This window comes from Phoca vitulina, unplaced genomic scaffold (genome assembly GCF_004348235.1).
Source record: "Phoca vitulina isolate PV1807 unplaced genomic scaffold, GSC_HSeal_1.0 scaffold3, whole genome shotgun sequence".
In the NCBI taxonomy this organism is placed as follows: domain Eukaryota; kingdom Metazoa; phylum Chordata; class Mammalia; order Carnivora; family Phocidae; genus Phoca; species Phoca vitulina.
Genome location: NW_022589706.1, coordinates 38,896,979 through 38,924,389, shown reverse-complemented (window position 1 = coordinate 38,924,389; position 27,411 = coordinate 38,896,979). Strand labels below are relative to the sequence as shown.

Sequence of the window (27,411 nt, the reverse complement as noted above, 5' to 3'; positions counted from 1 at the left end):
TCACTTTCTCTATCTCAAACAAGTAAATAAAATCTTTTTAAAAATTAAAAAAAAAAAAGTTTATGAGAGCCTTTTCAAAAAATGGTGCAGGAGCAATTGAACATCCATCCGTCCATGAAATTGGACAAAACCTTGAGTTAAACCTTATACCTTATGTAAAATTTAACTTACAATTAATCACAGACTTAAATATAAAACATAAAACTACAAAACTTTTAGGAAAAAACATAGGAGAAAACATTCAGAACCTAGAGTAGGTGAAAAACTTTCTTCCATATGTGACACCAAAAGCATGATCCATAAAAGGAAAAAATGTGATAAATTGGACCTCATCAAAATTAAAACTTTTGTGGGGCAGCTGGCTGGGATAGTCAGTGGAGCATGCAACTCTTGATCTCGGGGTTGTGAGTTTAGCCCCACCTGTGGTGTAGAGTTTACTTAAATTTTTTTTTTAATTAAAACTTATGCTCTGTGAAGGATCTTGTGAAGAAGCTGAGAAGCCAAGCTACAGACTGAAAGAAAATATTTGTGAATCACATATTCCACATAAGACCCTGTATCTCGAATATATAAAAAATACTTACAACCCAACAGTAAAAAAATTTATTAGAAAACAGGCAAAAGACATGAACATACATTTCATTGAAGAGGACATACAGATGGCAAATAGGCAAATGAAAAGATACCCAACATCAAAAGCTCTTAGGGAATTGCACATTAAAACCACAAGAAGATATCACTATTCACCATCAGAATAGCTAAAATAAAACATAATGATAACACCAAATGCTAGAAAGGATACAGAGAAACTGTATCACGCTCTGCTGATGGGGAAGTAATATGGTACAGCCATTCTAGAAAATAGTTTGTCAATCTCTTACAAAACTCAAATAAGCAGTTACCATATGACCCAGCAACTGCATTCTTGGGCATTTATCCCAGAGAAGTGAAAAGTTATGTCAACACAAAAACCTGTACATAAATGTTCATAGCAGCTTTATTCAGAATAATCAAAAACTGGATGCCTTTCAACAGTTGAATGGTTAAATAGAATATAATAAAAGGAGCAAACTAATGATACAACTTGGAAGGATCTCAGGAGAATTATTTAGTTTTTAAAAAGCTATTCTCCAAAGGTAACATACTATTCGATTCCACTTACATACCATGTTTAAAATAACAATACAGAGCGAGAGCAAATGGTTGCTAGGATTAAGAATGAGGACGGGCGGGGGGCTGGGTTTGACTATACAATGGTAGTATAGGGAGCCTTGTGGTGATGGAATTGTCCTGTCTTGATTCTGGTGGTGGTTATAAGAATTTATGCATTTGAGGGGCGTCTGGGTGGCTCAGTCGCTGAGCGTCTGCCTTTGGCTCAGGTCATGATCCTAGGGTCTTGGGATCGAGTCCCACATCGGGGCTTCCTACTCCACGGGAAGCCTCTCCCTCCCCCACTCCCCCTGCTTGTGTTCCCTCTCTCGCTGTGTCTCTCTCTGTCAAATAAATAAATAAAATCTTAAAAGAATTTATGCATTTGATAAAATTGCATAAACTACAAACACACACACACGAGTACATGTAAAACTGGGAATATTTAAATAAGTCCTAAGGACAGTATTAATGTCACTTTCCTGATTTTAATATTGTCCTATAGTTATGCAAGATGTTGCCTTTGGGGAAAACTAAATAAAGGACACATAGGACCTGTCTGTATACTTTTTCATAAAACCTTCATGTGAATCTATAATTATTTCAAAATAGGAAGTTTAAAAAAATTATGGGGCCTGAGTCGTGTGTTTATTGAGAAGTCTGGATGGTAAAAGACCATTGTAGTAGTTTGTCCCATCTCCTTCTTCTGCATTCCTGAAGAATTGGTGGGTCTAGGTCTTGAAAGTTTCATGGAAGAAAACAAATTCTCCTTTTTTTAATGTCTGTTCTTCCTATTCTCGACATTGCCACCCCTCATTGTGAAATTTTTTTAAAATGGAGCAAAACTTTAGAAGTTTTCAAAACCCTCTCTTCTCTTCGAAGATGTCTCTTCCTCCTCTGTTTATCATCACCAACACAGTAAAACTTATGGTACACTTATTTTGTGCCAGTCACTATTGAAATTTTTAGAAACCCAACTTAAATAAAATGGAAAATTTCGATTTGCCTCATTCTGAACTGCAAAGGATGAACTTGTCTTCAGGCATGACTGAATGTCAGCACATATAACAATTTTCGATCTCTTCTCTCTTTTTTTCTCTCTCCATTTCTCATCACAACTTGGTATCATTCTAAGACAGCCTGTCTTCATGTAGCTCCATGGTCCTTATATGTCAGACTCCCAGAGAAAAAGAGAGCCTTTGCCATAGCCCCTGTGCCAATCCAGCGATTGCCCCTTGAATGGTATGAGGTTCTTACAGAAGAGGGAAGGGCTGGTCTCCTAAAGGAAGGGATGTTGTGCGGGCAAAAAATTATACACTCTTATGAATAGTAAAAACTGGACCTTCCAAAGGTCAGTTATCATCCCAGGTCTTCCAGCTAGCAGGTGGTGTAGCCATGACTCAAAGCCAGTTTGTCCAGCTCCACTGCTCTGGTTCTCAATCCTGAGGTCATACTGCCTCCAAGAATTCTTGCTCTCCTGGTTAGATAATCCCAGTGCCACACGAGATCTCTACATTTATTTTTATTTTCTACCATATGTTTATTGACTTAAAAAAAAAAATCCAGGTTCTGAAGTCTCCCAAACAGAATAGGAAATAGAACCCAGGAAGATTCTAAGCGATGTTTTACACAGTGAAAGACCTCTTCATTATTCCCAGATGATTTAAGGGTGTATCACCATTTATAGAGCAGATATATGCTTAAAGATTGTATAATATTATAAATAAAAGTTTTATAAATTAGATTCTTTTCCTTATTCATTTATATATATATTTTTAGTGCCCACTATGTGCCAAGCACTCTTAACACCAAGAACTAGAGACAATAGAACAATACAAAAGTGAATATAAAATAAGCGTGTCTTTTTTTTTTTTTTTCAAGTAAGCTCCATGCCCAACATGGAGCTTAAACTCATGACCCTCAGATTAGACCTGAACTGAGATCAAGAATCAGATGCTGGGGCACCTGGGTGGCTCAATCGTTAAGCATCTGCCTTCGGCTCAGGTCATGATCCCAGGGTCCTGGGATCGAGTCCCGCATCGGGCTCCCTGCTCGGCGGGAAGCCTGCTTCTCCGTCTCCCACTCCCCCTGCTTGTGTTCCCTCTCTCGCTGTCTCTCGCTCTGTCAAATAAATAAATAAAATCTTTAAAAAGAAAAAAAAAAAGAGTCGGATGCTTACCCGAGACACCCAGGTGTCCCTAAAGTCTTTTTAAAACAATAAAGGAGATTAAAATCCTGACTTGGAGTTCTCTCTCCCATAATGGGAGACTGATAATAAACAAAACAACAACTATATTGACCCAGTTATCTAGTATGGTCCAGGTGGTAGTATGGTAGTAAGTGCTAAGGAGAAACAGCCAAGCTGTGTAAAGGAGGTAGGAAGTGCTGAGAGGAAGAAGTATGATATTTATTATCAAGTGATCAGAGAAGGAAGACTTATCAATTAGACAGCATCTTATCCACCTCCAATGTTTTGTCCAGTATAGAATTGATGATGTGGTGGGATAGGTCAGGAGTTGGAGGCAATTCCCTTGATATATTTTTAAGAGAATGAAAGTACAAATAGATAGAAGGGTGAGAAAAAGAAGTTCGGGTTGATTTTGATTGACCAATGACAATTGCCACAAATCAACTGTTGGCAATTGGAGCAATAGACATTAAACATATAGATGTCATGACAGAGAATACCAGGGTGACCTGCTTAGAAACCTACTCAGTTAAGGCAGTGATTGCTTTCACTTTATTTTGCAGTTTTCTCTAAGAAGTAAATACATTATCTTGTCTATTTCTGCTTTTTCCCTTCAGCTGTTTAAAAACTCTTAGGGTTGAAACTCAGTAAGATTGAAAGTAGCTTATATCTGAAATCATACTAATGGGTGAAAACATAGGAAAAGGACCTGTGATTCATTTTTGAGCGAAAGGGATTTGATTACAAATGAACAAAGATGCGGTGTTGGCTGATTTTATTCTTTTCAGAAACTTCTTAAAATAATATCAACTAGTATTTAATTTAGAGCAGTATGACATACATATATACAACTGGCAGCATTTCATATTTGCATGGTCCACTTAAAAAATCAGAGCTAAAATTATTTGAGACACTAAAGATAAAAATGAGTAGTGATAACTCCTTTTATGAGACTAACTGAAATGTCACTTATTTTTATATTCAGAAACTTACTCCAGGTCTCTTTTGATTATTTTAACACTTTTTAGAAAGATCAAATTATACCATTTTCTTCTTGTTCTTTCTTTCAGTTACCTTTGACAAGCAATAAGATTTTTTATTTGAACATGTCTATGTAAGGAAATGATGTATTTTTTCATAAGTACCAGGTATCTTTAGAAAATATAATAACATTTTAGGGGCGCCTGGGTGGCTCAGTTGGTTAAGCGCGTCTGCCTTCGGCTCAGGTCATGGTCCCAGGGTCCTGGGATCAAGCCCCGCATCGGGCTCTCTGCTCAGCAGGGAGCCTGCTTTCCCTCTCCCTCTGCCTGCTGCTCCCCCTGCTTGTGTTCTCTCTCTCTCTGTCAAATAAATAAATAAAATATTTAAAAAAAAAAAAAAAGAAAAAGAAAATATAATAACATTTTAATTCATTTTTAAATAGATTGAAAACCATCTAGTGATTAAAAAATGGTTTTACAGTTTACTGTGTAGAAATAATAAAGTTTATTTTATCTGCCCTTTTATTTTTATAGCTATCATTTATTTGTCGGTTCTGTTTTTGTAAAGCCTCATACGTCTGGAAGTGTTTGTTTTTTTGCCAGCTTTGCCCTGGTGTGATTCATAAATACGTCAAGAAAATCTAATAAATCTCTCATTAGTATGTATTAATATTTTAATTGCAATTTAAGGAACAAAGAAGAGATTCTGCCTTCAACTGATTGAAATTTTTTTATCATCATGTTTCAAATTAGCAGTGACAAATTAGCTGCTTTTCTGTAATGGCTTTGCCCTCAGAACATCTATCATGTGAAAAATCTAGCCCTGTGGGCATTGATGTAACTGCAAAAAGTTATTGACTTTTGCTTTTTAAAAAATTCTCTTATTACTTTTCTCGGAAGGAATTTATCTCTAAAGTCTTTGAGATAAACCTGGGCTGCTTGCAGTCTGCATGTTAACCTTCCCTGGACTGTGCTGGGAGAATTCATAGACAATATTTCCACCCACACTGCCTCCTGATCTCAAGAGGTTGAAGAGATGAAACCTAGTTCCTTTTGCAAAAAACAAAAACAAAAACAAAAGCATTTTTAAAATAATAAAACCCCCAAACATTAGCAAGAATGTCTCTTGGACATACAAATATTTCTTATTGGCCGTAAGTCCGTATCAGTCACTATGTGCTTTGGAAAACACCTTTAAGGGGAAGGACTTATAATAAGGTTGCTTACTTTTTCTGAAACTGTTTAAAATGAATTTTATCAAAAAATTAAATTAATTTTATCAAGTAATTAGAGAAGATTTTAAAAAGCTTCCTTCTCTTGTAAAAGATGTTGTATTTCTTACAATTATGTGAGCTGCTGTGTCATTATCAAGGCAGTTAATTATCCTACAACAGAAAGTCTTAAGAAATGTAGATATATTTGGTCTCTGGTCGGTCCTCCATTTTTTTGTATTCATTGTTCTTCTGTTGTCTTCTAGAGGAGTTTCTCCTGGAGTGATTTCTCAGTACAATATGGTCTATCCAAAAGTCCTTCTGAGTCAAGAGATTTTCCTGGAAGCAGAGAGGTTGATATCTACATAGTTTGAAGAGATGATGGGAAAAGGAATAATTAGGATTATCGGAGTTACCATAAAACTTATTCAATATTAGTGCTCAAAGAGAAGGCAAACTCAGTTATAAAATGGGAATTTCATCCAGATGCCAAAGATGTTTGTGGAGAGAGCTGAAAGGTATCCTTGTCACTAAATAATAAATACCCATCTTCTGAACCAAATAGATCCATTTTCCTGCTGCAAATGACCATCTCCTCTTGAGCCTCAGCTCTGTAGCTCCACAACTGGCTTCTACCCTGAATCCTGCTTGAAGACCACAGGCTAAATTGGGTCTTTGGAGTCATTGGCTGTTTTATTTATTAATTTAAAAAAATTTTAGTAAACTATCTATTTACTTTTTTCTTTTTCTTTTAAGTGGGCTATATGCCCAGTGTGGAGCCCAATGCAGGGCCCGAACTCATGACCCAGAGATTGAGACCTGCGCTGAAATCAAGAGTCAGATGCCTAACCGACTGAGCCACCCAGGTTCCCTTATTTATTTACTTTTTAAAAATTTTTATTTATTTATTTTTAAGTAAGCTCTAACGCCCAAAACGGGGCTTGAACTCACCAACCTGAGATCAAGAGTCACATGCTCGGGGCGTCTGGGTGGCTCAGTTGGTTAAGCTGCTGCCTTCGGCTCAGGTCATGATCCCAGGGTTCTGGGATCGAGCCCCGCATCGGGCTCCCTGCTCAGCAGGGAGTCTGCTTCTCCCTCTCCCTCTGCCTGCCGCTCTCCTTACTTGTGCTCTCTCTGTGTCAAATACATAAATGAAATCTTTAAAAAAAAAAGAGTCACATGCTCTACCAACTGAGTCAGCCAGGTGCTCTGGGAATTTTTGCCTGTCAACTTCCATAACCTCCATAGAGCTTTGACTCTTAGATATTAGAAATTCTTAAGCAAAAACTTTTCTCTACATTTTAAATTTGATATTAGGTTGGTATTTCTAAAAGATTCATCCTACATGAGTATAGGCGGTAAGTAACAGGAAGTAAAGAAGATGGATGACAGGTGGTCTTAGAGAAGACAAAACAGGACACAGACTTTTCAGCATTTTGTGAGTGTAAACTCTTACAGCTGACACTGGCTTAATAAATGCTCACTGAATGAATGAATGAATGAATGAACATCCTATAAAGCATTCAAGTTATCATTATTTCACAAATAGTATCCACTTTCCATGTTTTAGATAATGACGATATTCATAGTTAACAGTTATATCAAAGTGACCATAAAGACAAAGGTTCTCTATCTGGGGGGAATGAAGTATTTCCTGACCTGAAAAAAAATCAAAGCTAGTGCCTATAGCATAGTCATTGATGCAAACATGGCTTAGGTTAATGTCTTCACCAAGTGGGAGAGGAGGATCTTATAGTTGCCAAGAACATCCAGGAATTAAATAGCGAATTTTGGATATTTCATGCCAAAAACAGGTAAAATTTCCCTGTGCTAAATTTTTAGCAAAGACTGCCACCATCTAGTCCAACAGGTCACCGTCATCATATCTGACCTGCACTTCTTTCTTCTTCGAAAATTGAGGTATAATTCACATACCATAAAATGTATCCTCTTAAGGTATGGAATTCAATGGTTTTTAGTATTTACAAGATTGTAAAGCCGTCACTGTTGTCTAATTCCAGAACATTTTCATCACCCTGAAAGGAACCCCCCCTTACTTATTAGCTACCACTCCTGTCTCTCCCCAGGCCCTGGAAACCACTCATCTTTTTTCTTGCCTCATACAATATGTAGCCTTTTGTGACTGGCTTCTTTGACTTAGCAAAACATTTTCAAGGTTCATCCAGGTTGTAGCAAGTATCAGTCCTTCATCCCTTTTTATGGCTCTGCTGTGGACTTCTGCAATGTCCTCCCACCTGGTCACCCTGCCTGCATTTACTACGGTCCTCAAGAACCTGCTCACCATTGAAGCTAGAGTGATCTTTTTCAAATGTAAAATCACATCACCTCACTTCGTTACTCAAAATCCTCTAAAGGCTTTCTATTTTACTTAGAGAAAAATTCAAACTCCTTGCTATGGGCTCCAAGAGTCTTCAGTGATCAGGATCTGACCCTGTCTACTTCTCTGACCTCAGCTTCCCACACCCCACTCACTCTGTGCCAGTTACTCCTACTTCTTTAACCTCTCTGGCTTGTTTCTGCCTCAGGGCCTTTGTACCTGATGCTCCCTTCACCTGGGGCTCTTCTTTCACAATTCTTCCCATGACTGGTTTCTTCTCATCTTTAAGGCCTCCCATAGCATCTCCTCAGAGAAGCAAGGCTAAATAAACCTGTCTCAAGTATCTTTCCCTCAATTCCCAGTCACCTATTATTGCATTATCCTGTTTTAATTTCTTTATAGTATTTACTACTATCTGAAATTGTTTTGTTTTGTCATATTATTATCTTTATCTCCTTGGAAATCTGTCAACTTCATAAAGGCAGAGACTTTAACTGATTTGGTCACTGCTGGATCCCAAGCTTCTAAAAGGGAGCCTAGGAGGTGCTCAATTAATACTTGAAGGATTGCATGACTATCTTGCCTAGAGCTTATAAAGCTTCTAGCTCTTGCCCCGATTCTCAGTTCCTAAAGCTGGGTCTCTTTACCTATTACTAGACTTTGCTATTGCCAACTACTGCTTCACTGGATTTGTCTCTATTGCTGGCTCTTTCATTGTCTGACATTCAACCCTTCCCTAACACCCTCCATGACGACTCTTCTGGACATCCCTATCACAGGCTAGCAGGTCTTGTTAATCTGTGGGTCCATGATCAAACTGAACCTTCATTCTTACAGGTTGTAGGCAGAAAGCAAAGTTCAGTTGCCCATTTGCAATCAAGAATGCACGAGATAATGGGTGAGAGGAATCAGCATGGTACCCAGGGTCAAACTGTCAGTCTTGAACACAGTAAGTAAGAGTGTTTTAGATGCTATACTACTCAGTGTGCTAGGATAACTCCGTTTAAATGAATGGGAACTTCTAGGTACAGATTGGAATGTTTGTAACTGAATTGTTAAGTCTCCCCTGCAGAGATTCTGAGATCTAACTTCTTCAGACAAAGGGGACCTATGGCATCAGCTTCATTTCATTTAGTCAATTGTGGAATCCCCAGTCTTTGCTCCTGGATAAATAAAGTGCCTATCTTCCCTCATTCTCCCATCTGTCTTCTCTTATCATCCAAGCCACACAACGGCATGACCATTAGTCTGCACATCTTGTCTTAGACATTTTTTCAAAAATAACTCATATACAGAGAGTAGAGGATAAGCCATAAATAAGGAGAAGATATTTGCCAAACATTTAACCAATAAAAGTTCCAGAAAGCATTCTTATAATGGGTAATAAAAAAAAAAAAACAAACCCAAAAACCTAACAACCCAATGAGGACAAGTAACAAATAGGTATTGCACTGAAGAGAAAACAGTGATGGCCAATACATTTGTGGAAAGACACTCACCCTCATTAATGCTGGAAACTGTAAATTAAATCCATAATGAGATGCCACACCCACCAGACTGGCAAAGCTTTTTGTAAGGAAATTTCATGCACTGCTGGTGGAGTGTAAATTGGTATAACATACTGGAAAACAATTTAAAGTGGAGTTTAACCAGATTTTCTCCCATGATACCTCTGCTTCTAAGTATATACCTTTGAAAACTCCTGTGCATGTGCACGGAGGGACATGTACAAGGACATTCAGAGCTGCCAGGTTCATGCAGAAAAACACTTGTAATGCATGAGTTGTTCCTTTTGCGGACCTACTAGGGGTGTAAAAAGCATTGAGGCCACTATTTTCAGGGTTCTCTGTTCTCACTGACACCAGACTCCCCACAGGCTGCTGAGGCTAGACATCCTTCAGTGCACTTCCAGGAAACCTAAAGAAGGCAGTGGGGAATCAGAGCCCCCCCCCCCCCACTGACATCCTTTGCACTACCTTTTTACTACTTTGGGAATAAATCAAAGCATAAGCAATCTTGAATCAAATCTACTCTCATCCATACTTGATTTGGAACCATGATTCGGAACCATGACTTGCTCGCATGCTGCATGAATATAAAGAACTTAAAAAAGGTAGTGATTATTTTTTTCACATTACCTGTCAGGATTACATGCCTTCCTCACTCCATTTCTTTTTTTTTTTTTTTAAAGATTTTATTTATTTATTTGACACAGAGAGAGAGAGAGAACACAAGTAGGCAGAGGCAGAGGGAGAAGCAGGCTCACCGCAGAGCAAGGGGAGCCTGAGGTGGGACTCGATCCCAGGACCCTGGGATCATGACCTGAGCCGAAGGCAGTCGCTTAACCAACTGAGCCACCCAGGCGCCCCTCACTCCATTTCTGACAGAGCACTATCCCAACCTGCCTTGTAATACCGCTGTTTGAGTATGGATTTGGGGTCCTTCACCAAGTTCTAATTTTCTTTAGGGAAGTTCCTCCTGTTACTAAATGTTCTAGTCTTTAAGGCCATGCTTTGCCTATAGTGGGTGGTACAGTGCATATCTAATGCATCAAAATCTCCGACTTAGAAAAGAAACGTCTTCACAGAGGGGCCTCCCTCACAGGCTGGTATCATTGGGCAGACAGTTTAGTATCTCCAAGCATCATCAAATGAGAGTCATAATACTTTTACATCCCAGAGATGCCATGAGTGTTAAATTAAATAGCATGGGAAGATGTCCCTTAAGAAATGTTAATGTACGTCCTTTCTACCCTTTCCTCTGTGTTCCTTTCGAAAGGAAGTCAAATGAGATCAGTCTTCCCTCTTTCTGTAGAAGGAAATTAAAACAGTATCAGCCAGTATTCCTGGAAGAGGCTGCTTCCTGGACATTTCCACTCAGGAAGTGAAGGAAAGTGTGGAGGAGGATAGCAGAGCTCCGATCACCCTAGAAATCAAAAGGCAACGGCCAGGGAGTGACAGCAGGAGAAACGCATAGAAAAAAGAGTAACCTTGGACTTGGAAATCCATAGGACAGCCAGAGACCTTCCAGACCTATTGGAAATGTATGTGTGGTCAAATCTCAGCAATCCTTTCTTCTCGACCTTCTTCAACAGATAACTGCATTTCCCTAAATGATCTCAGACTTTGCGGGAATTTGGGGCACACCAACAACACCACTGCTCTGATATGCACCGAGCTGGTGCTGAGAGCTGGGGATGAACGAGTGAGCAAGACAGAGGTACTTCGACAGAGGTGGAGGCATGCACAGTCGGTGGGGCACAGAAAGCTTTCCCGAGCGGGTGAAGAAGGGGCGTCCCAGGCAGACGTGAGAAACGAGAGAGCGTCGCCACCGCCAAGCTTAAAAACCCCCGATCCCAGCCTCTCCGGACCTCCTGGTTTGCCATCCTCCTCGGCTCCCAATCAAATCCTTGCCAAGAAGCGAACGGACCTGCACTGTTTTGTTTCCCTGCTCATCCCAGAGCCCCAAGGGCGGGCAGAAAGAAAACGCGCGGTGCCCTGAGTCAGAACTATGAGCGGGGGCGGATCCCGCTGCGGGTGGGGGGCCGGGGGGCGGGCAGCAGGTCGCGAGTGACGCGACGGAGGCCGGGGGCGGTGGGCTGCGAGGTGACGCGCGAGGGGACCGCGCCGCCCCAGCCCACGCGAGATTTAAAAGTTGGCGGCGCGCGGGGAGGTCAGCTTGGCCGCGGAGCCCCGCGAGCGGCGCGCCCGGGACACAGAGGCACTGCCAGGCCCCCCGCGTGGAGTGGTGGCCCGGGCAGCGCAGAGTCCGAGCCCCGAGCCGCCCGCCAGCGCCGAGATGCCAGGAGCAGCCAACCGCCGCCCCGCGCGGGCCCCCGGACAGGTGGCCGCCGCGTCCCGGCCCCTGCTGCTGCTGCTGCTCGCGGGCTGCGCGGGCACCTGCCTAGGTAAGCGGGCCCCGCGCGCCTCCCGGGCTCCCGCGCCACCGTCCCGCCCCGCGCCCGCCGCTTCTTGCGCCTTTCCCCTGGCCACCTGCCGCGCTCTCTTCCCTCCCTTTCCCGCCTCTTCTGTTGGCTTCTGATTCTCTCCTTCCCCTCGTGCTGTGGGGCTCCCCAGCTTCTCGCCTTTGACGACCGGCGAGCGGCGCAGGCGCGAGTGGCCCGGCTGGAGCGCAGTCCCTGCCCGGCCGAAATCCCCAGGCCCCGGGCAGCCTGCGGTGGGCAGAAACTTGTAGGGCTCCCTCACACTCGGGATGTCCCTGGCCCGTGGCCGTGAAAACTTCCATAAATTAACATAGTGAAAATTAGGGGCGCCTGGGTGGCTCAGTCGTTAAGCGTCTGCCTTCGGCTCAGGTCATGATCCCAGATTCCTGGGATCGAGCCCCGCATCAGGCTCCCTGCTCGGCGGGGAGTCTGCTTCTCCCTCTCCCTCTGCCTGGGACACCCCTTCTTCACCCGCTCGGGAAAGCTTTCTGTGCCCCACCGACTGTGCATGCCTCCACCTCTGTCGAAGCACCTCTGTCCTGCTCACTCGTTCATCCCCAGCTCTCAGCACCAGCTCGGTGCATAAGGTCTGAGATCATTTAGGGAAATGCAGTTATCTGTTGAAGAAGGTCGAGAAGGTGTTCCCTCTCTCGCTGTGTCTCTGTCAAATAAATAAATAAATAAATAAATCTATCTTTTAAAAAAAATAGTGAAAATTAAAATGCGTTCCCTTTCGTTGCAATTAGTAGAGGAATTGATGGCTAAAGCAAACGAGAGTTTGATACTTCACCTGCTGATGCCAGGTAACTTGGAGAGGGCGCATCTTCTTTAGTGAGTGAGCGCCTGTTCCGTCCAGATAACTCTGACAGGCCCCATTCTAGCCGTTTAGAAGGGGACATGGTGGGCTCTGTGCCTTTTAGGTTTTGACGCACCAGATCAAGAAAAATGGAGACTTTTTTTTTTTTAATCATAGAGTTGGAGGGGCAAGTGCGCAAGCCGGGCTTTCAGTCCGTGCCACAGCTAAAGCCAGTGTAGGAGGATGTGATTTGAAAAAATAGAGACTTCCTGTGCTTGGCTTAGAGAAGAGAGTGGGAAAAGCAAAAGCGAGATCACGGAGGGATGTCTGAAGGTTGGAAGACAAGGTAGAGCCGAGCCCAGCATGTTCCAATGGGGATATCCCTTCCCTATTCCCTAGAGGTTATGTTTCCAGATACCTTGAGGATCCATCCTTTACCTCCCACCTCTGAACCCAGAGTCCCCTCCAGGGCCAACCAATACCCTGCTAAGACCACGAATTTTCCAACTCCACAGCAGCTTCTCTTAGCTTCCTTCTGCTCTCCTGTCAGTGAGGCAGAGGTGGGCAGACCATCTCATCATTATTCAGAACACTGGGGACTTGAATCCCTAACTGCAGGGACCTTTCAGAGCATGCAGGCCAGCCCTCAATTAGAGGTGGAGAAACTGAAGCTGGTCTTCTTTTCCAATGTATTTATTTTTATTGCTGTCTTTTCATTGTTTTTTTTTCCCCCCCTTTCCTGGGGCATTGGAGAAGGGGGCGGGGGGGGGGGCTCTCCTGCTTGAAAAATGAGGTCATTTGGCTATAGAATCTAAGCAGTCAGAAGCTAGCCAGACCTAAACCTTCTCCATCACATAGGCAGCAGTTAGATACAGCATAACTTATGCAAAGTAATGTTAATATTTTTCTGTTTTAAATTTGTTATTGGTAGAATTAGGATGGCAGTCTTTACCTACCTTATTAAGGAAGCAGATAATTATAGTTTTAAAGGTGTCTTTTTCTCCGTAAAGCAAATGTACTTGCCAAGCATGTTACATGTTATATGCTTACGGTGACATTTGCATCAGTTGGAGATACGTGCTTTTTTGGGAGGCGGGGGAATTTTCAGGCTGCTTTCTAAAAAAGACAAGTCTTGGGTTTTATTTCAAAAAAGAGCATGTTTGCTGGCTGACCAATCATCTCATATATATCCCCAATATTTCTCAAGCAAAGGGACAAGATGCCTTTTTCACTACACAGAGACCCCTAGACTACCATTTTGTATCTTTTTCCCCTGTAGACCTGCTCTTGATATTAAAAAAACCTAATCTTATCTCTCTAAAGATGTGAGGGGAAAGGGAAGAGGGGAGACATATAGTGTGATGTTCCCTAGTCCTGAGTCCCTAAAAATGGTACTGGAGGGGAAGCATGACATATATAACCAAACATGGGAGATACTCTACCAAGATTAATCATTATGCAGGATGCAACTGGATGTATCTAAAAAACAGCAAAACATATGTCGCAAAGCCAGAGGAAAATAAAACAGTGCCAGTAAGTGGAGCATCCTTGGCAAAACGAGTTAGCAGAACATGAAACAGCAATGAGAAGATGAAGAGTCAGCCACAGGTTTGGTGGATGGAAATGGTTTACTGTTCAGAGAACATTATCAAAATAAAGAAGGAAATTTCCTAAAAGAGGGCACATTTTGGATAATTGCAACAGACCTTGGTTTGGCTTGTGATGGTAAGTGATCAAAATGCCCGAGACTAAATTAAGAAGTGTTTTTTTCGGGACACCTGGGTGGCTCAGTCGGTTAAGTGTCTGCCTTCAGCTCAGGTCGTGATCTCACAGTCCTGGGATCGAGTCTCGCATCAGGCTCTTTGCTCAGTGTGGAAGCCTCCCCCTGCTCATGCTCTCTCTCTCTTTGATAAATAAATAAAATCTTAAAAAAAAAAAAAGTGTTTTTTCCTACTCAGACCCTACTCATTGAATAATTTTTAAAATTCAGTCAGCAGGAACAATTTCTCACTTTCAAACCCTACACTATTTAAGTGCTAGCAATGAGAAAAGAAAATTAGCACCACTTTTAAAGTCTGTTTTTCAGAGAAAGACAAATACTATATGATCTGACTTATATGTGGAATCTACAAAAACGAAAACAAAAAACCCCAACAAAACAAAGTCAAGCCAAGCATGTGAATACAGAGAACAGATGGGTGGTTCACAGAGGTGGGAGGTGAGGGTGTGTAAAATGGGTAAAGGGAGTCAAAAGGTACAAACTTCCAGTTATGAAATAGATAAGCCATGGGCATGTAATGTATAGCATGGTGACTATATGGTATATTTGAAAGCTGCTAAGAGTAAATCTTAAAAGTTCTCATCACAGGAAAAATCTGTAACTATGTATGGTGATGGATGTTAACTAGACTTTTTGTGGTGATCATTTCACAATATATACAAATTTAGGATCATTATGTTGTACACCTGAAACTAATATAATGTTGCATGTCAGTTATACCCCAATAAAAAGGTCATTTTTTCTTTCTCTTACAGATGGTGTATTTACAGATACAAAAGTTGTCTACCCATATTATTTGCATTAGTTAGTTATACTGTACAATATAAGACTAAAGGTTTCACTTCACTAGATAGTACATGAGTATAAATATCTCAAAACTGATCAAAAACAGTGCCGTTTTCATGATCTAGAAGATAAGGGCAATGTTTCTGATTATATTTGAGAAAGTATCTAGTACTGCTATTTCACAATATAAAGCTCACGTCTAGGGTATCTTGGGTGGGGGGGGATCACATCAACTTGGGTTAACAGATACACAAAGGAAAGAAAAATAATTCCCTTTAAGGTTTGGTTTTGGTACTAGGATATTGGTGGGTTTCTAAAGTTAAAAGCATTTTAAAATGTTGGCTCCTCTAACCTTTTTACCCTGAGACTATGTTTACATGTGTTGTGTAAGAGCCACCAAGTACCCCTTTTTGATTATATAAGTGCTTGGGACTAAGTTAGATACAATGGCAATTTCTGTGTGGCCCAGGCAGGCATGGGGGCACGGAAGGAGGCAAGCTCATGGTTGCTGGTGAGGCAGTGTGGAGGTAGGAGGGTGGGAGACAGGCAGGCGTAGAAAGAATATAAAATTGTATTCTTTACATGGGAACACCCTGCCAAACAGAACAGCGGTAGAGTGAATGGAGAAATCAGTAGTACATGCTGGTGAAGATTGAATCCAAAGAGAGGAAATCTCTGTGTTTTCCCCTTTGCATCAGTTGTTGGCTCTGGTTCTGTTCTTTTCAGTCAACTCCTGCTCTCGCCCTCCATTCCTCTTCCTCTCACCTTCCTATTATTTAGTCTAAGTAACTGTAGACAAGCTGTGCGCGTCCAAGTTGTGAGGAAAGGGCCAATGGCCTTTTAGACTGTTTTCATGAGAACATTCATATCCCCCTTTAGGAAACGTTCAGACTTGTTAAAGAAAAGCTTAGACCCAGAATGTTTGTTGGAGCTGCTTAGTTCTGTTGAATAAAGAGGCATCCTCGGTTTCTTTCTACAATGCAGTACTCTATCGCTCTGGATATTCAGTGTTATCCATGGACCAGCAGCATCAGCATCAGGGAGCTTGCTAGACGTGCAGACTCTTGGGCTTTTCCCTGACTGACTGGGTTAGAATCTCATTTAGTAAGATCCACCAGGTGCTTTATATGAAAAGTTGAAAAGCGCCGATTTATCCCTTCTTGAAAACAGAATCAGCTCAGAGTAATGTCCACCAGACAACAGAAACTTTGAGATACACGTTTGTACGTTGCTATGGTGAGAAATATGTAATTGAGAAGTTTACCCACCTTGAACAGCTGTCCTATGAAAGGGGATTCAGTTAGGTTCTGAGATAAATCATCTCTCTATTATGGACCACATGAGTCCTGTAAGTTACTTCTAACACTTGGTGCCACAGAAAATGTAGCTGATAACCACTAATATTATTAGAACTTAAATAATAGTATAAATTTGTGTGAACTCAAGGTAAGACTTGACTGAAAAGTGGCAACATTAGGAAAAAAATCTGTCAGGATTTGGAGTCTGCCAGACCTAGTTTGAAATCAGTCTGTGTTGGGGGCGCCTGGGTGGTTCAGTTGGTTAAGCGACTGCCTTTGGCTCAGGTCATGATCCTGGAGTCCCTGAATCGAGTCCCTGGATCGAGTCCCGCATCAGGCTCCCTGCTCGGCAGGGAGTCTGCTTCTCCCTCTGACCCTCCCCCCTCTCATGGGCTCTCTCTCATTCTCTCTCTCTTAAATAAATAAATAAAATCTTAAAAAAAAAAAAATGAAATCAGTCTGTGTTATGTATCTATTTTGGTGACCTGAGACAAATTACTTCATCCTCCCTTCCTTCAGTTTCCTCATCTTAAAGTGGGAATAGGTATAATAGCTACTTCAAAAATCTGGTTAAGGGGCACCTGGGTGGCTTAGCCGGTTAAGCGGTGTTAGTAGGTGCTATCTTATTATTTTTAAAAAGTTCTTTTCTGGGCGCCTGGGTGGCTCAGTTGGTTAAGCAACTGCCTTCAGCTCAGGTCATGATCCTGGAGTCCTGGGATCGAGTCCCGCATCGGGCTCCCTGCTCGGCAGGGAGTCTGCTTCTCCCTCTCCCGCTTCCCCCCTCTTGTGCTCTCTCTCTCTCAATAAAATAAATAAAATCTTTAAAAAAATAAAAAATAAAAATAAAAAGTTCTTTTCTTTAAGCCTGTTCTTAATTTTGCTACATTTGAGATCTTAGAAAAATTTAGTCTTTTACTACAGGATGTTTCCTTGATTTTATTGAAGATAAATGTGTACATATAAGAAAATAAGTAGTAATTACATTTAATATTAATAAATATTTTCTCAGTGTTTTTACTGAGATAATTTACATAGCATAAATTAGAAAATTGAATCTATGGAGAAAATATTATTTTGGAGGATGTAAGCTAGTTAACATTTTACTTCAATAGTAATTAAATGCCTAACAAGTAATTCTTTTTTTAAAGACCTTTATTGAAATATACTTTATATGCAACTCAGTGGGGTTTGTTTAAAGATTTTATTCATTTATTTTAGAAAGAGACGGAGAGGGGCACCTGGGTGGCTCAGTTGGTTAAGTGTCTGCCTTTGGCTCAGGTCATGATCCCAGAGTCCTGGGATTGAGCCCCGCATCGGGCTCCCTGCTGGGGAGGGAGTCAGCTCTCCCTCTCACCCTCCCCCCTCTTGTGCTCTCTCTCTCTCAAATAAATAAAATCTTAAAAAAAAAATAGAAAGAGACGGAGAGTGCAAGAGCAGGGGGAAGAGCAGAGGGAGAGGGAGAGAGAAATCATCTCCAGCAGTCTCCACCCTGAGTGCAGAGGCTGACGTAGGGCTCCATCCCAGGACCCCTCGATCATGACCTGAGCAGAAACCAAGAGTCAGACACTTAACCGACTGAGCCACTCAGGTGCCCCAACTCAGTGGGTTTTAAGTAGACTTCAAGAACTGTGCAGTTATCACAATAATACAATTTTGCATGACCCCTCCAAAATCTGTTATGTCCATTTGCAGTCAATCTCCATTCTTACCCCCAGCTCCAGGAAACCACTAATGTCTCTATTATTATATATTTGCCTTTTCTGGACATTCCATATCAATGGAATCATACAATACTTGGTCTTTTGCATCTGGTATATTTGATTTAGCATAATATGTCTGAGATTCCTCTTTGATGCAGCATATATCAGTACTTCGTTCCTTTTTATTGCCAAATAGTATTCCATTATGTGCACGCACCACATTTTGTTTATCTATTTTCAGATAAAAGACATTTGGATTGTTTCCACTCTGGGGCTCTTAGGATAATGTTGCTATGCATGTTCATGTACATGTTTTTGTGTAGAAAAAAAAAGAAATTCATTCTTAGAGTAATGTCTTTGAAGTGTTATTAAGGTTTATTTAATAATTATGTATTCTTATACTAAGTCAAATGCTGAAATATCTAGGTGAAATAGGAGGGTAATGATGTACACTGAAAATGAAAAATGTCATCCAAAACTGAATTATATATAAATAGTTAACTTTAGAAAAAATACTATAAAAATAACATGTACGTATAACTTTATTTTCAGGTGCTCCAGTATTATTTCAAGGATTACAGCCTGAAGAAGAACTACAGCTGTGGAATGAGGTAAAGCATTGCCCTTATACAAATTAGTGGAAACTTTACCTTCTTTGAAATTATCAAATGAAATAAGATAATTGAGTTTCAGGACAACTATGATTTTACTAACATTCTGATATCATAATATTCAGAATTATTATTCTTTTGAAACAAAAGGAGAGACAAAAAGAAACAAAACAATTATAGCAAATGGTAAAGTAAGATGGCAGAAATAAGCCCTAATAATAGAGTAATTACAAAAATGTGAATGTACCAAAAATACCACGTAAGGACAGAGATTCTCAGATTGGATTTTCTTTTAAAGATCCAACAATAGGTTGTCTATAAAAGTCACACTTGAAAAAGAAAACAAAGGCTAAGCAAAAAATATGGAAAAGGACATACCAAGCAAATATGACTGTAAGAAAATTGGAGTAGCAGTCTCAATATCTGATAAAATAGAATTCAAATAAACAAACCATCTTAGCAAAGAGGGACCTTATTTTATGCTTTTATTAAATTATGCTAAGTATCTCAGTATGCTCAGATCTTAAATTATGCTCAGTGTCTTATGCTGATAAAAGAATAGCAGGGTAAATGATACAGCCATTATTAGTATGTATTTTTAAAAACTCAAAATTTACTTAATAACTGATAGAACTTCAGGGAACATTTGTAGTTAGAGATTTTAATACACTGCTCTCAAAACTGATAGTTAAAACAAATAACATCAGTAGATATAGCAAAGATTTAACCACACAATAAGTTTGGTCTATTAGAAATATTTTTTAAAATCTACACTAAATAGTATACACATTCTTTTTTGAGTATAAATGGAACATTAAACAAAAATAGACCATGTGTTAGGACACAAAGAAAATTTCAGTAAGTTAAAAAGGAAGCATTTTAAATGTTTTCTGATCATAATGCAATAAAATGAGAAATTAACAACAAAAGTATAACTTCAATATCCCATCTGTTTGGAAAATAAGTAATATTTTGGTAAATAATCCCAGGCTAAAGAGGAAATTACAGAATAGTTAGAATTAAATGACATAAAAACATTATAAATCAAAATTTGGGGGGCCTGGCTGGCTCAGTCAGTAGAGCATGCAACTCTTGATCTCAGGGTCGTGAGTTCAAGCCTCATGTGGGGTGTAGGTGGACTAGAAGTGCCTGAGAGTAAATGCTCCCAACACTGAAAATAACCCTCAGTTGGTGACCCAAGGGAATTGGTGGATAAATACCTCAGCTGCTTCGTCCCTTAGTTGGGATAACAGATGTCTTCTGCATTGGCTCCTAGAATTCCCCAGACAGATTGATCCCAGTTACTCATGGTGGTAATCTGCTTGATAACATATAATTTATGGGATTCCTTCTCTTCCCTGTTTGTCTTCTTCACTATTCTGCCAGTGCTTCTTGGATCATCTCCCTAATAATCTACTCATATCCACATCACTATCTCAAGGTCTGTTTCTGGGAGAACCCAAACTAAGGCAGAAATGCACAACTTACAATAAAAGTAACATTAAAAATCAGAGGGAAAAGCACAGATTGTTTGGCAAGTGAAGGTTGAGAAACTGGCTCGCTGTATGGAGAAAAATAAAGCTAACACTCCACTGATGATTTTGTAATATATGTAAATATCAAATCACTATGTTGTGCACCTGAAACTAATATATGCCAATTATTCTTCAATAAAAAAACTAACAAGTGGGCTCCAAGTTGATTAAAGATCTAAATATAAAGGTAAATTATAGAGTTAATAGAATCTATCTTTTCTATTAGGAAAATATCTTTGTGAGCTAGGAGCAGGGAATGACTTCTTAAACAAAATTTCAAATAGAAATCATAAGGCCAAAAAGATGATGGATTGAATTACATTAAAAGTAAAGATTTCTTTCAAAAGGATTACATTTAAAAAGTAAGAGCCTTTGAAAGTTGTTGGTTGTGTCTAAAACTGACAAAGGAATAATTTATAGAATCTCTAAGATATTCCATCAAACCAAATGGATAAAGATAGGGATCCAAGGCAAAAGTAGACAAAAAGAACAGACAATTTACAAAGAAGAAACCTAAAGGCCAACAAGCATCTAACAAGATGCTCAGATTCATTAGTAATAATGAAATGAAAATTAAGACAACAACAAAGTGTGACTCTCTACCCATTAGACTGGCAAAAAAAATGGAATCTAGATAATGGCAAGTGTTAGCAAGGATGTGGGATGTACAAACCTCACTCATTGCTGGTGAGAGTGTCAACTGGTGGAGCTATCTGGAAAGCAACCTAGATATCCTCTTGATCTAGCATTCCATCTCCTGGGCATGTAGCTCAAAGATGTCCTCCTATAGATCCATAAGTGGAGGATAGATACAAGGAGGTTGATTACAGCTTTGCTTTTAATGGAATTGGAGGAAACCCAGCTGTCTATCACTGGGGAATGGGTAGGCAACAGACATAGAGTAGGTGCACATTTTAGAGTATTCTATAGCAGCTAGGAGCAACATACTAGATGTCCCCAATAACATGGATAGATCTCAAAGTATAGTGTTAAGTGAAAAAGGTAAGAAAGTACCATACATGCACACCAAATAGCAATACAAATTTTACAAGAACATAAATAAATGGAGACTACTCATCAAATAAATTAGAAGAGTTGCCCGTGGGAGGATGAACTAGGAGTAGGAAATTGAAATATAAAAGAATAAATAAATAAAGCCATTTCAGTGATGATCATGAACTAGGAGCTGAGGAGAATATTCTGTGTACCTAAGCCACCTCTAACAAAATACATAAAGGAAGAGATAAGATGGATAGTAAGTGCCAAGTACTACACAATCTCTAATGGCATAGAAATTCATAAAGTCTGTTATAAGGTTCTCTGCCTTGGTATATCAAAATACATGCTAGAGGTATATAAACAAGAAGAATAATTTAGACAACAGACATTAATGTATAATTCAGAAACATTTATTTTAGCTTGAAATTATCTATATTTCTGTAGAAAATCTTTGAAGAAATATTTTAGATGATAAAGCTGGGAAAAAACTATTGTTGTAAAACACGATAAATTCTTTTACAGAAAAAGATACTTAAAGAAATTAAGACGCTAGGGGCGCCTGGGTGGCTCAGTCATTAAGTGGCTGCCTTTGGCTCAGGTCATGATCCCAGGGTCCTGGGATCGAGCCCCGCATCGGGCTCCTTGCTCAGCGGGAAGCCTGCTTCTCCCTCTCCCACTCCCCCTGCTTGTGTTCCCTCTCACTGTCTCTCTCTGTCAAATAAATCAATAAAATCTAAAAAAAAAAAGAAGAAATTAAGATGCTAAAACATGTACTTTTCTGCTGGAGGTTTTAAAAATGACTGAGCTATTCAGACACTAGAAACACATCCTTTTCAGACCTTACGCAGAAACCTAACCGTTTTCAAACAGATTCATCAACGGGCTCTCCAGAGTTCTCAGAAGCAATTAGGGGCACTTAAAACCATTAGGGCTACCAGCTGAGTAAAATGAACAAATGCTTATCCAAATGGAAAGTGGGTGAGCAGTGTTGCTGTGCCTTTTAAAGAAAAGAGAACAAAGACTGAAGAGCTTTGCAATTATCTCCTAATTTGATTAATTGGTGTTTTTTCTTATTCTGATATTTTTATTCAAACAATATTGATGCACTGATTAGTTAGCCCTTAGATTCAATGGTTCGCTGTTCTTGGACGAGGCCACCTCACCTCAGCGGGCAGCCTGGTCTGCAGGTGGACAGCTTTGCCTTTGAGCATGTGGTATCTTCAGATACCTAAGGACCACAAAAACCTTACGGGAGGAACCAGTTTCCTCCAACCCTACTGATGCAAACTAAGTAACACTTAGGGGTGATATATTAAAACATTGGTCACAATTCAAAGCTTTAGAAAGGTATCTTTTTGCCTTTCCCCTCTCAATTGACTTCTCTTTTTATTTTTCCACAAGTTCAATGCAATTTAATTTAAAGAATATTTATTGAGCACTGATTCTGGGCAAGTCAGATATGGCATAGCTCCTGCCCTGTGTGCATGTATATGTGTGTGCATGCGTATGTGTGGATGTCTTTGTAGTCGTGATTCTGGATTTGTACGGCATGGAAGAGGGGCAGGTGGGTGGGCATGAGGGATGAGAGGAATTAAAAAAAATTCCCTAACTATTTGTGACATATGGAGAATATGACAGGCTCTGTGAGGATAAAAAGGAAAGAGACATTAAGCCTTTGGTCTTGGATAATATTGTATACCTTCGTTATTCTCTAAATTGGAGAATCATATGTTATAGTACATGTTCATCTTGGAATCAATAAGGAGCATGAGGAATTATGACCAAAGAGTATGATTATCCCCTCTTCGGTAGAGTGTAAGAATGGAAACTAAATTAAACTAATCAACAAAGAATAAACAGAACTCAACTTAAATCACCCCAGACAGACAAGAAATCAGGACTATTTCTCCCAGTCCCATTTTAAAAGGCCACCAAAGAAATAAATGCCATAAACTACTCCAGACATCCAGCTTTAGTGCTTAACTTCGCAGCACAGTTTTTTAATGATTAATATAAATCTCTTATACTGCAGTTCAAAGTCTTTCAGTTTTTCTCTTTAGGATAAAGGCTGAAAACTGCTGTCAACTATAGTTCAATAAACCTTTATTTTTTTTTAATCTGTAAAGATTTCTTTATTTCAACCACAAGAGCTAATATTCCCTACTTCTAACTATCGCCGTTACAAAAATACAACAGTATTTTGTTGTACTGCCACCTCCTTTTTCATAAAGATCATTTGATACCACATTTTATTTATAAAATTCAAAATGTTCCTTAGTACTACAAAACACAGGCGAGTCCCTGAACATCTATTTCATGGTAACGTACATCCATGTTATAAGTAAGCCACAAACAATATCTCCATTTAGATTTTCATCATGTATTGTATATTAAATTGTCGTTAATCTTCAAAGGGAAATCAGATATGCACAAGTCCCACTGAATGAAGAAGCTGCATCACATTATCTTTGCTGCACCCACAATCATCCACATGATTTCACACACCCACTAGGAATACAGGTATTTCATGAAGTGATTGGAGAGTAGATACACATTAAAATTTGCCAGTTATAAATGCCAAATAGGGTCAGTATAAAAAAGCATGTTGTAATTAATTATACCTGTCCAAAAATCCATCCGCTTTATCTTTTGAAGCATACTAGCAAATACATTATGTAAGCATTTAACTCATATTCCCTATAATAAATACTCTGACTTGAAGTAATGTCTGAAGAGAGTGACTGACTTACTTCTACTGTCAATTTTGACATTTATTGACATTTGATGTTCCATGAAATACTTTTCTCAATTTTTCTATCTGTAAAGTTATTTTCCTTTATGCACTCCCTGGTGTTTTCTGAGGTGTATTTTTTAAAACAAAGGTCTTTCCTCTTTCATTACATTTCTAGAGCTTGAATCTAGTGTGACTTTGGGGATACTGAGTAATGACTGAATTCCAGTTAAAGGCTTTGCCACTTTCTTTACATGTTATGTTTCTCTCCTGTATAAGATCTATGATGGTGAGTCAGTTGTGAGTTCCAGTGAGAGGCTTGCCACATTCTTTCTATTGGTAAGGTTTCTCCTCAGTATGAACTCTGTGTTGGTGAATAAGGGTTGAGAAGTCCTTAAAGATTTTACCACATTCTTTACATTAATAAGGCTTCTCTCTAGTATGATCTCCACGATATTGAATAAGGCTTCGCCACTGATTAAAGGGCTTCCAAATTCTTTATATTTGTAAAATTTCTCTCCAGTATAAGTTCTCTGATAACAAGTCAAGGATTAGCATTGTTTAAAGGCTTGCCACATTCTTTAACTGGCACTCATGCCTTACTCAACAGCAAAGAATCAGAAATGTATAAACTTGATAAATGTGGGATGATGCTTAACCATCCATCGGTGCTTAATAAGTATCAGAGTATCAATCATCGGGAAGAACTTTACCTGTGTAGTAAATTAGAAAGGCCTTTACAGAGGAATCAAACATAAAAAAATACCAGAGCCCGTAGGGGAAGGGAAGGAAAAGTAAAATAAGATGAAATCAGAGAGAGAGACAAACCATAAGAGACTCTTAACCATAGGAAACAAACGGAGGGTTGCTAGAGGGGAGGGGTTTAGGGGGATGAGGTAACAGGGTGATAGGCATTAAGGAGGGCACCTGAAGTAATGAGCACTGGGTGTTGTATGCAACTGATGAATCACTGAATTGCACCTCTGAAACTAATAATATAGTATATGTTAATTGACTTTAAATAAAAAATTTTAAAACAACTACCAGAGCCTTTATAATGGAGAGAGAATAGATCAATGCAGTGAATCTGAAAAAAAGTTTAAGCAAGGCTCAAATGCTATTAAACATCTGAGGACTCACTTTCCAGAGAACCATTATAAATGTAATAAATGTGTGAAGGTCTTTTCTGAAAGCTCAGATCTTATTATACATAAGAGTATCTATATTGGAGAGAATCCTTATAAATGTAATGAATGTGGGGAAAACTTTTAACCAGTCCCCCAATCTCGCTGAACATCAGAGAATTCATGTTGGAAAAACCCGTAGAGATGTAATAAATCTGGGAAAATCTTTAGTCAGTGGTCACGTCTAAATAGACGGAAGACAACCTGAACTGGAGAGAAAACTTACAGATGTGAATAGTGTGGCAAAACCTTTACTGATTCCCCAGTAACCCTTCACTGAACTAGAACTCTTTCCTAATGCTGGCTCCTTGCTAGAGAACTGGTAGACTGCTGTTGTGTAGAGTTTTTTCTGTGTGCTGTTTATCATTTAGCACTTATGCTATTATCATGTTAATTTAGATGATATGATCAGATTTATGTAATAAAGAACCACATGATAACAGAGTGCCCCTTAATTTTGAGGCTATTCTTTCTATTCTAAGATGTAACTGGCATTTTTATTTTCTACAGATAGATGACGCTTGTTCGACCTTGCTGTCCCTTGATTCTCAGCGTCAGGTAATTCCAATTGGAGGTGTTTTGTAGTAACATAAGTAGGTGTCACTCCATTTCTCCCTCCGGACCTGTCATGACGTTATGGACTCATTAAAACATGTGAACACATTAGAAATTATTACATCATTGGCAGGTAATAATCAGTGCTGTGAGTTTATGTTGTAAGGTCGTGCTGGGGCCTTTCGCTCTAAGAGAAATAGGTTTGCAGATAATATGCACATATTTTGGAAATGAAAATGCTAATTTCAGAATCAAGTTCTGTGTTAGATTAAAAATAATGTATCTGTTGTTGCATTTGGAGGCTAATATCCTCTCCCTCGACTGAGTTTGAAACCCATAGAGAGAGAAACATGGAGTCAGACTTATGGAGATCAAAGTATCACTGTAACTGAAAAGTCAATTTATGAATGTGGCCTTCGATCGGATACCAAGTGTGTTTGCTAAAACTACTCCCAGAATTTAACGGGGGCTTAGAGGGTGATTCGAGGCCTCCCAGCCTGTCAGGTTTTCCGGCCCAGGGCAGAGACCCAACAAGAACAGCCAGCCAGCGAGCTGGCTCCCTCGGAGGAAAGGGCTGAACGGAGCCTGCCCGGTTGCCTCCTCCCGGTCATCGGTCAGGGGACCCCCTCCTCTTCCCCCAGGAAAGAGTTCGGAGAGGGTTGAGACGTGAGGAGTGTCCGTCTAGCTCCTGTATGTGGAAGCGTGAGGCGTTGACGGTAAGCGTGCCCTCTGGATGCCATCTCTGCGGCTCTACTTCCTGGTGTGGGTGGCGCAGAGTCAGCGTCAGTGGGTTGCCTTTCTTCATCCGTATCACAAGTTTCCTAGACCGAGAGGAGGGCTCAGCAGAGGCTCTCCGCTCAGCCTCTTTCCGAGCAGTCAGCGGTGTGCCTGGGGCGTAAGCTCTATGTGGTCTGGCTGAGGAGCCACGCCACGGTCCCGTGGTCCTCCCCGAGCGCCATCACGGCCCCTGGGGAGAAGCAGCCTTGGGCAGTGCTACCTTCCTCCTGCCTCAACCCATTCCCGTCTGCAGGCGAGCATGCGCAGCAGCTCGTGGCATTGGCTGGAAAAGCAAGACCAGGATCACAACAGATGACGTTTCTGAACAATATTTCAAGTCGCTGGAGGAGCACTGATGGCTATAGAACATAGGATGGATGTTAATCAGCATATAAGCTTCTGCATTGTATTTAAAATTCAGGAACACCCTCAGAATCATTTTATGTCTTCAGTACTAAAAGGATGAATTTAAAACACTCATCTAGACACCATGAAGCCAGACGAAGCTTTTACCGAATTTGGAGACTGTGCACCTTTTGAGGAGAGCTTTGGTAAATTTACTATGGAACCGTTTACATTTACTGATACAACTTTTAAAAATCATTACTTTTCGCATTAACTATAATTTTATTATTTATGTGATTATGAGAACATTCACATACAGAGCATTCACATTCAAAACATTTTTACCGAATAGGGAAGAAAGGATCTTTAAGGTCCACAAATTTAAAAAAATATATTAAAAACTTAGTGTAAGAAAAATCCTTAAAGAAAAGTTAGTTGTAGCGCAGAGAATAATGGCTGCATGAGAAGAATAGCTGGAGAAAATGCAACATGTTTTGAAACTTTT

At 40.0% G+C, this 27,411-nt stretch overlaps 1 protein-coding gene across 9 annotated transcripts in view; it reads left to right on the top strand.

Moving 5' to 3' along the window:
• The window catches only part of NMU (neuromedin U), a 195,331-nt gene that overhangs the window by 154,396 nt on the left and 13,524 nt on the right, over positions 1 to 27,411 (top strand). For 5 of the 9 annotated variants that reach the window (XR_004298857.1, XR_004298856.1, XM_032400409.1 and 2 more), the window contains exons 1-4: positions 11,553 to 11,773; positions 18,722 to 18,780; positions 25,740 to 25,787; positions 26,426 to 26,500. Coding sequence is in view for 4 of the 9 variants with exons in the window: in XM_032400409.1 (XP_032256300.1) it covers positions 11,665 to 11,773; positions 18,722 to 18,780; positions 25,740 to 25,787; positions 26,426 to 26,500 (291 nt within the window). In the remaining 5 variants the exon portion in view is untranslated. Of the gene's footprint in view, positions 1 to 11,552; positions 11,774 to 18,721; positions 18,781 to 25,739; positions 25,788 to 26,425; positions 26,501 to 27,411 lie in introns of those variants that run through there. The other 4 variants (XR_004298860.1, XR_004298859.1, XR_004298858.1 and 1 more) reach the window with 2 other exon arrangements.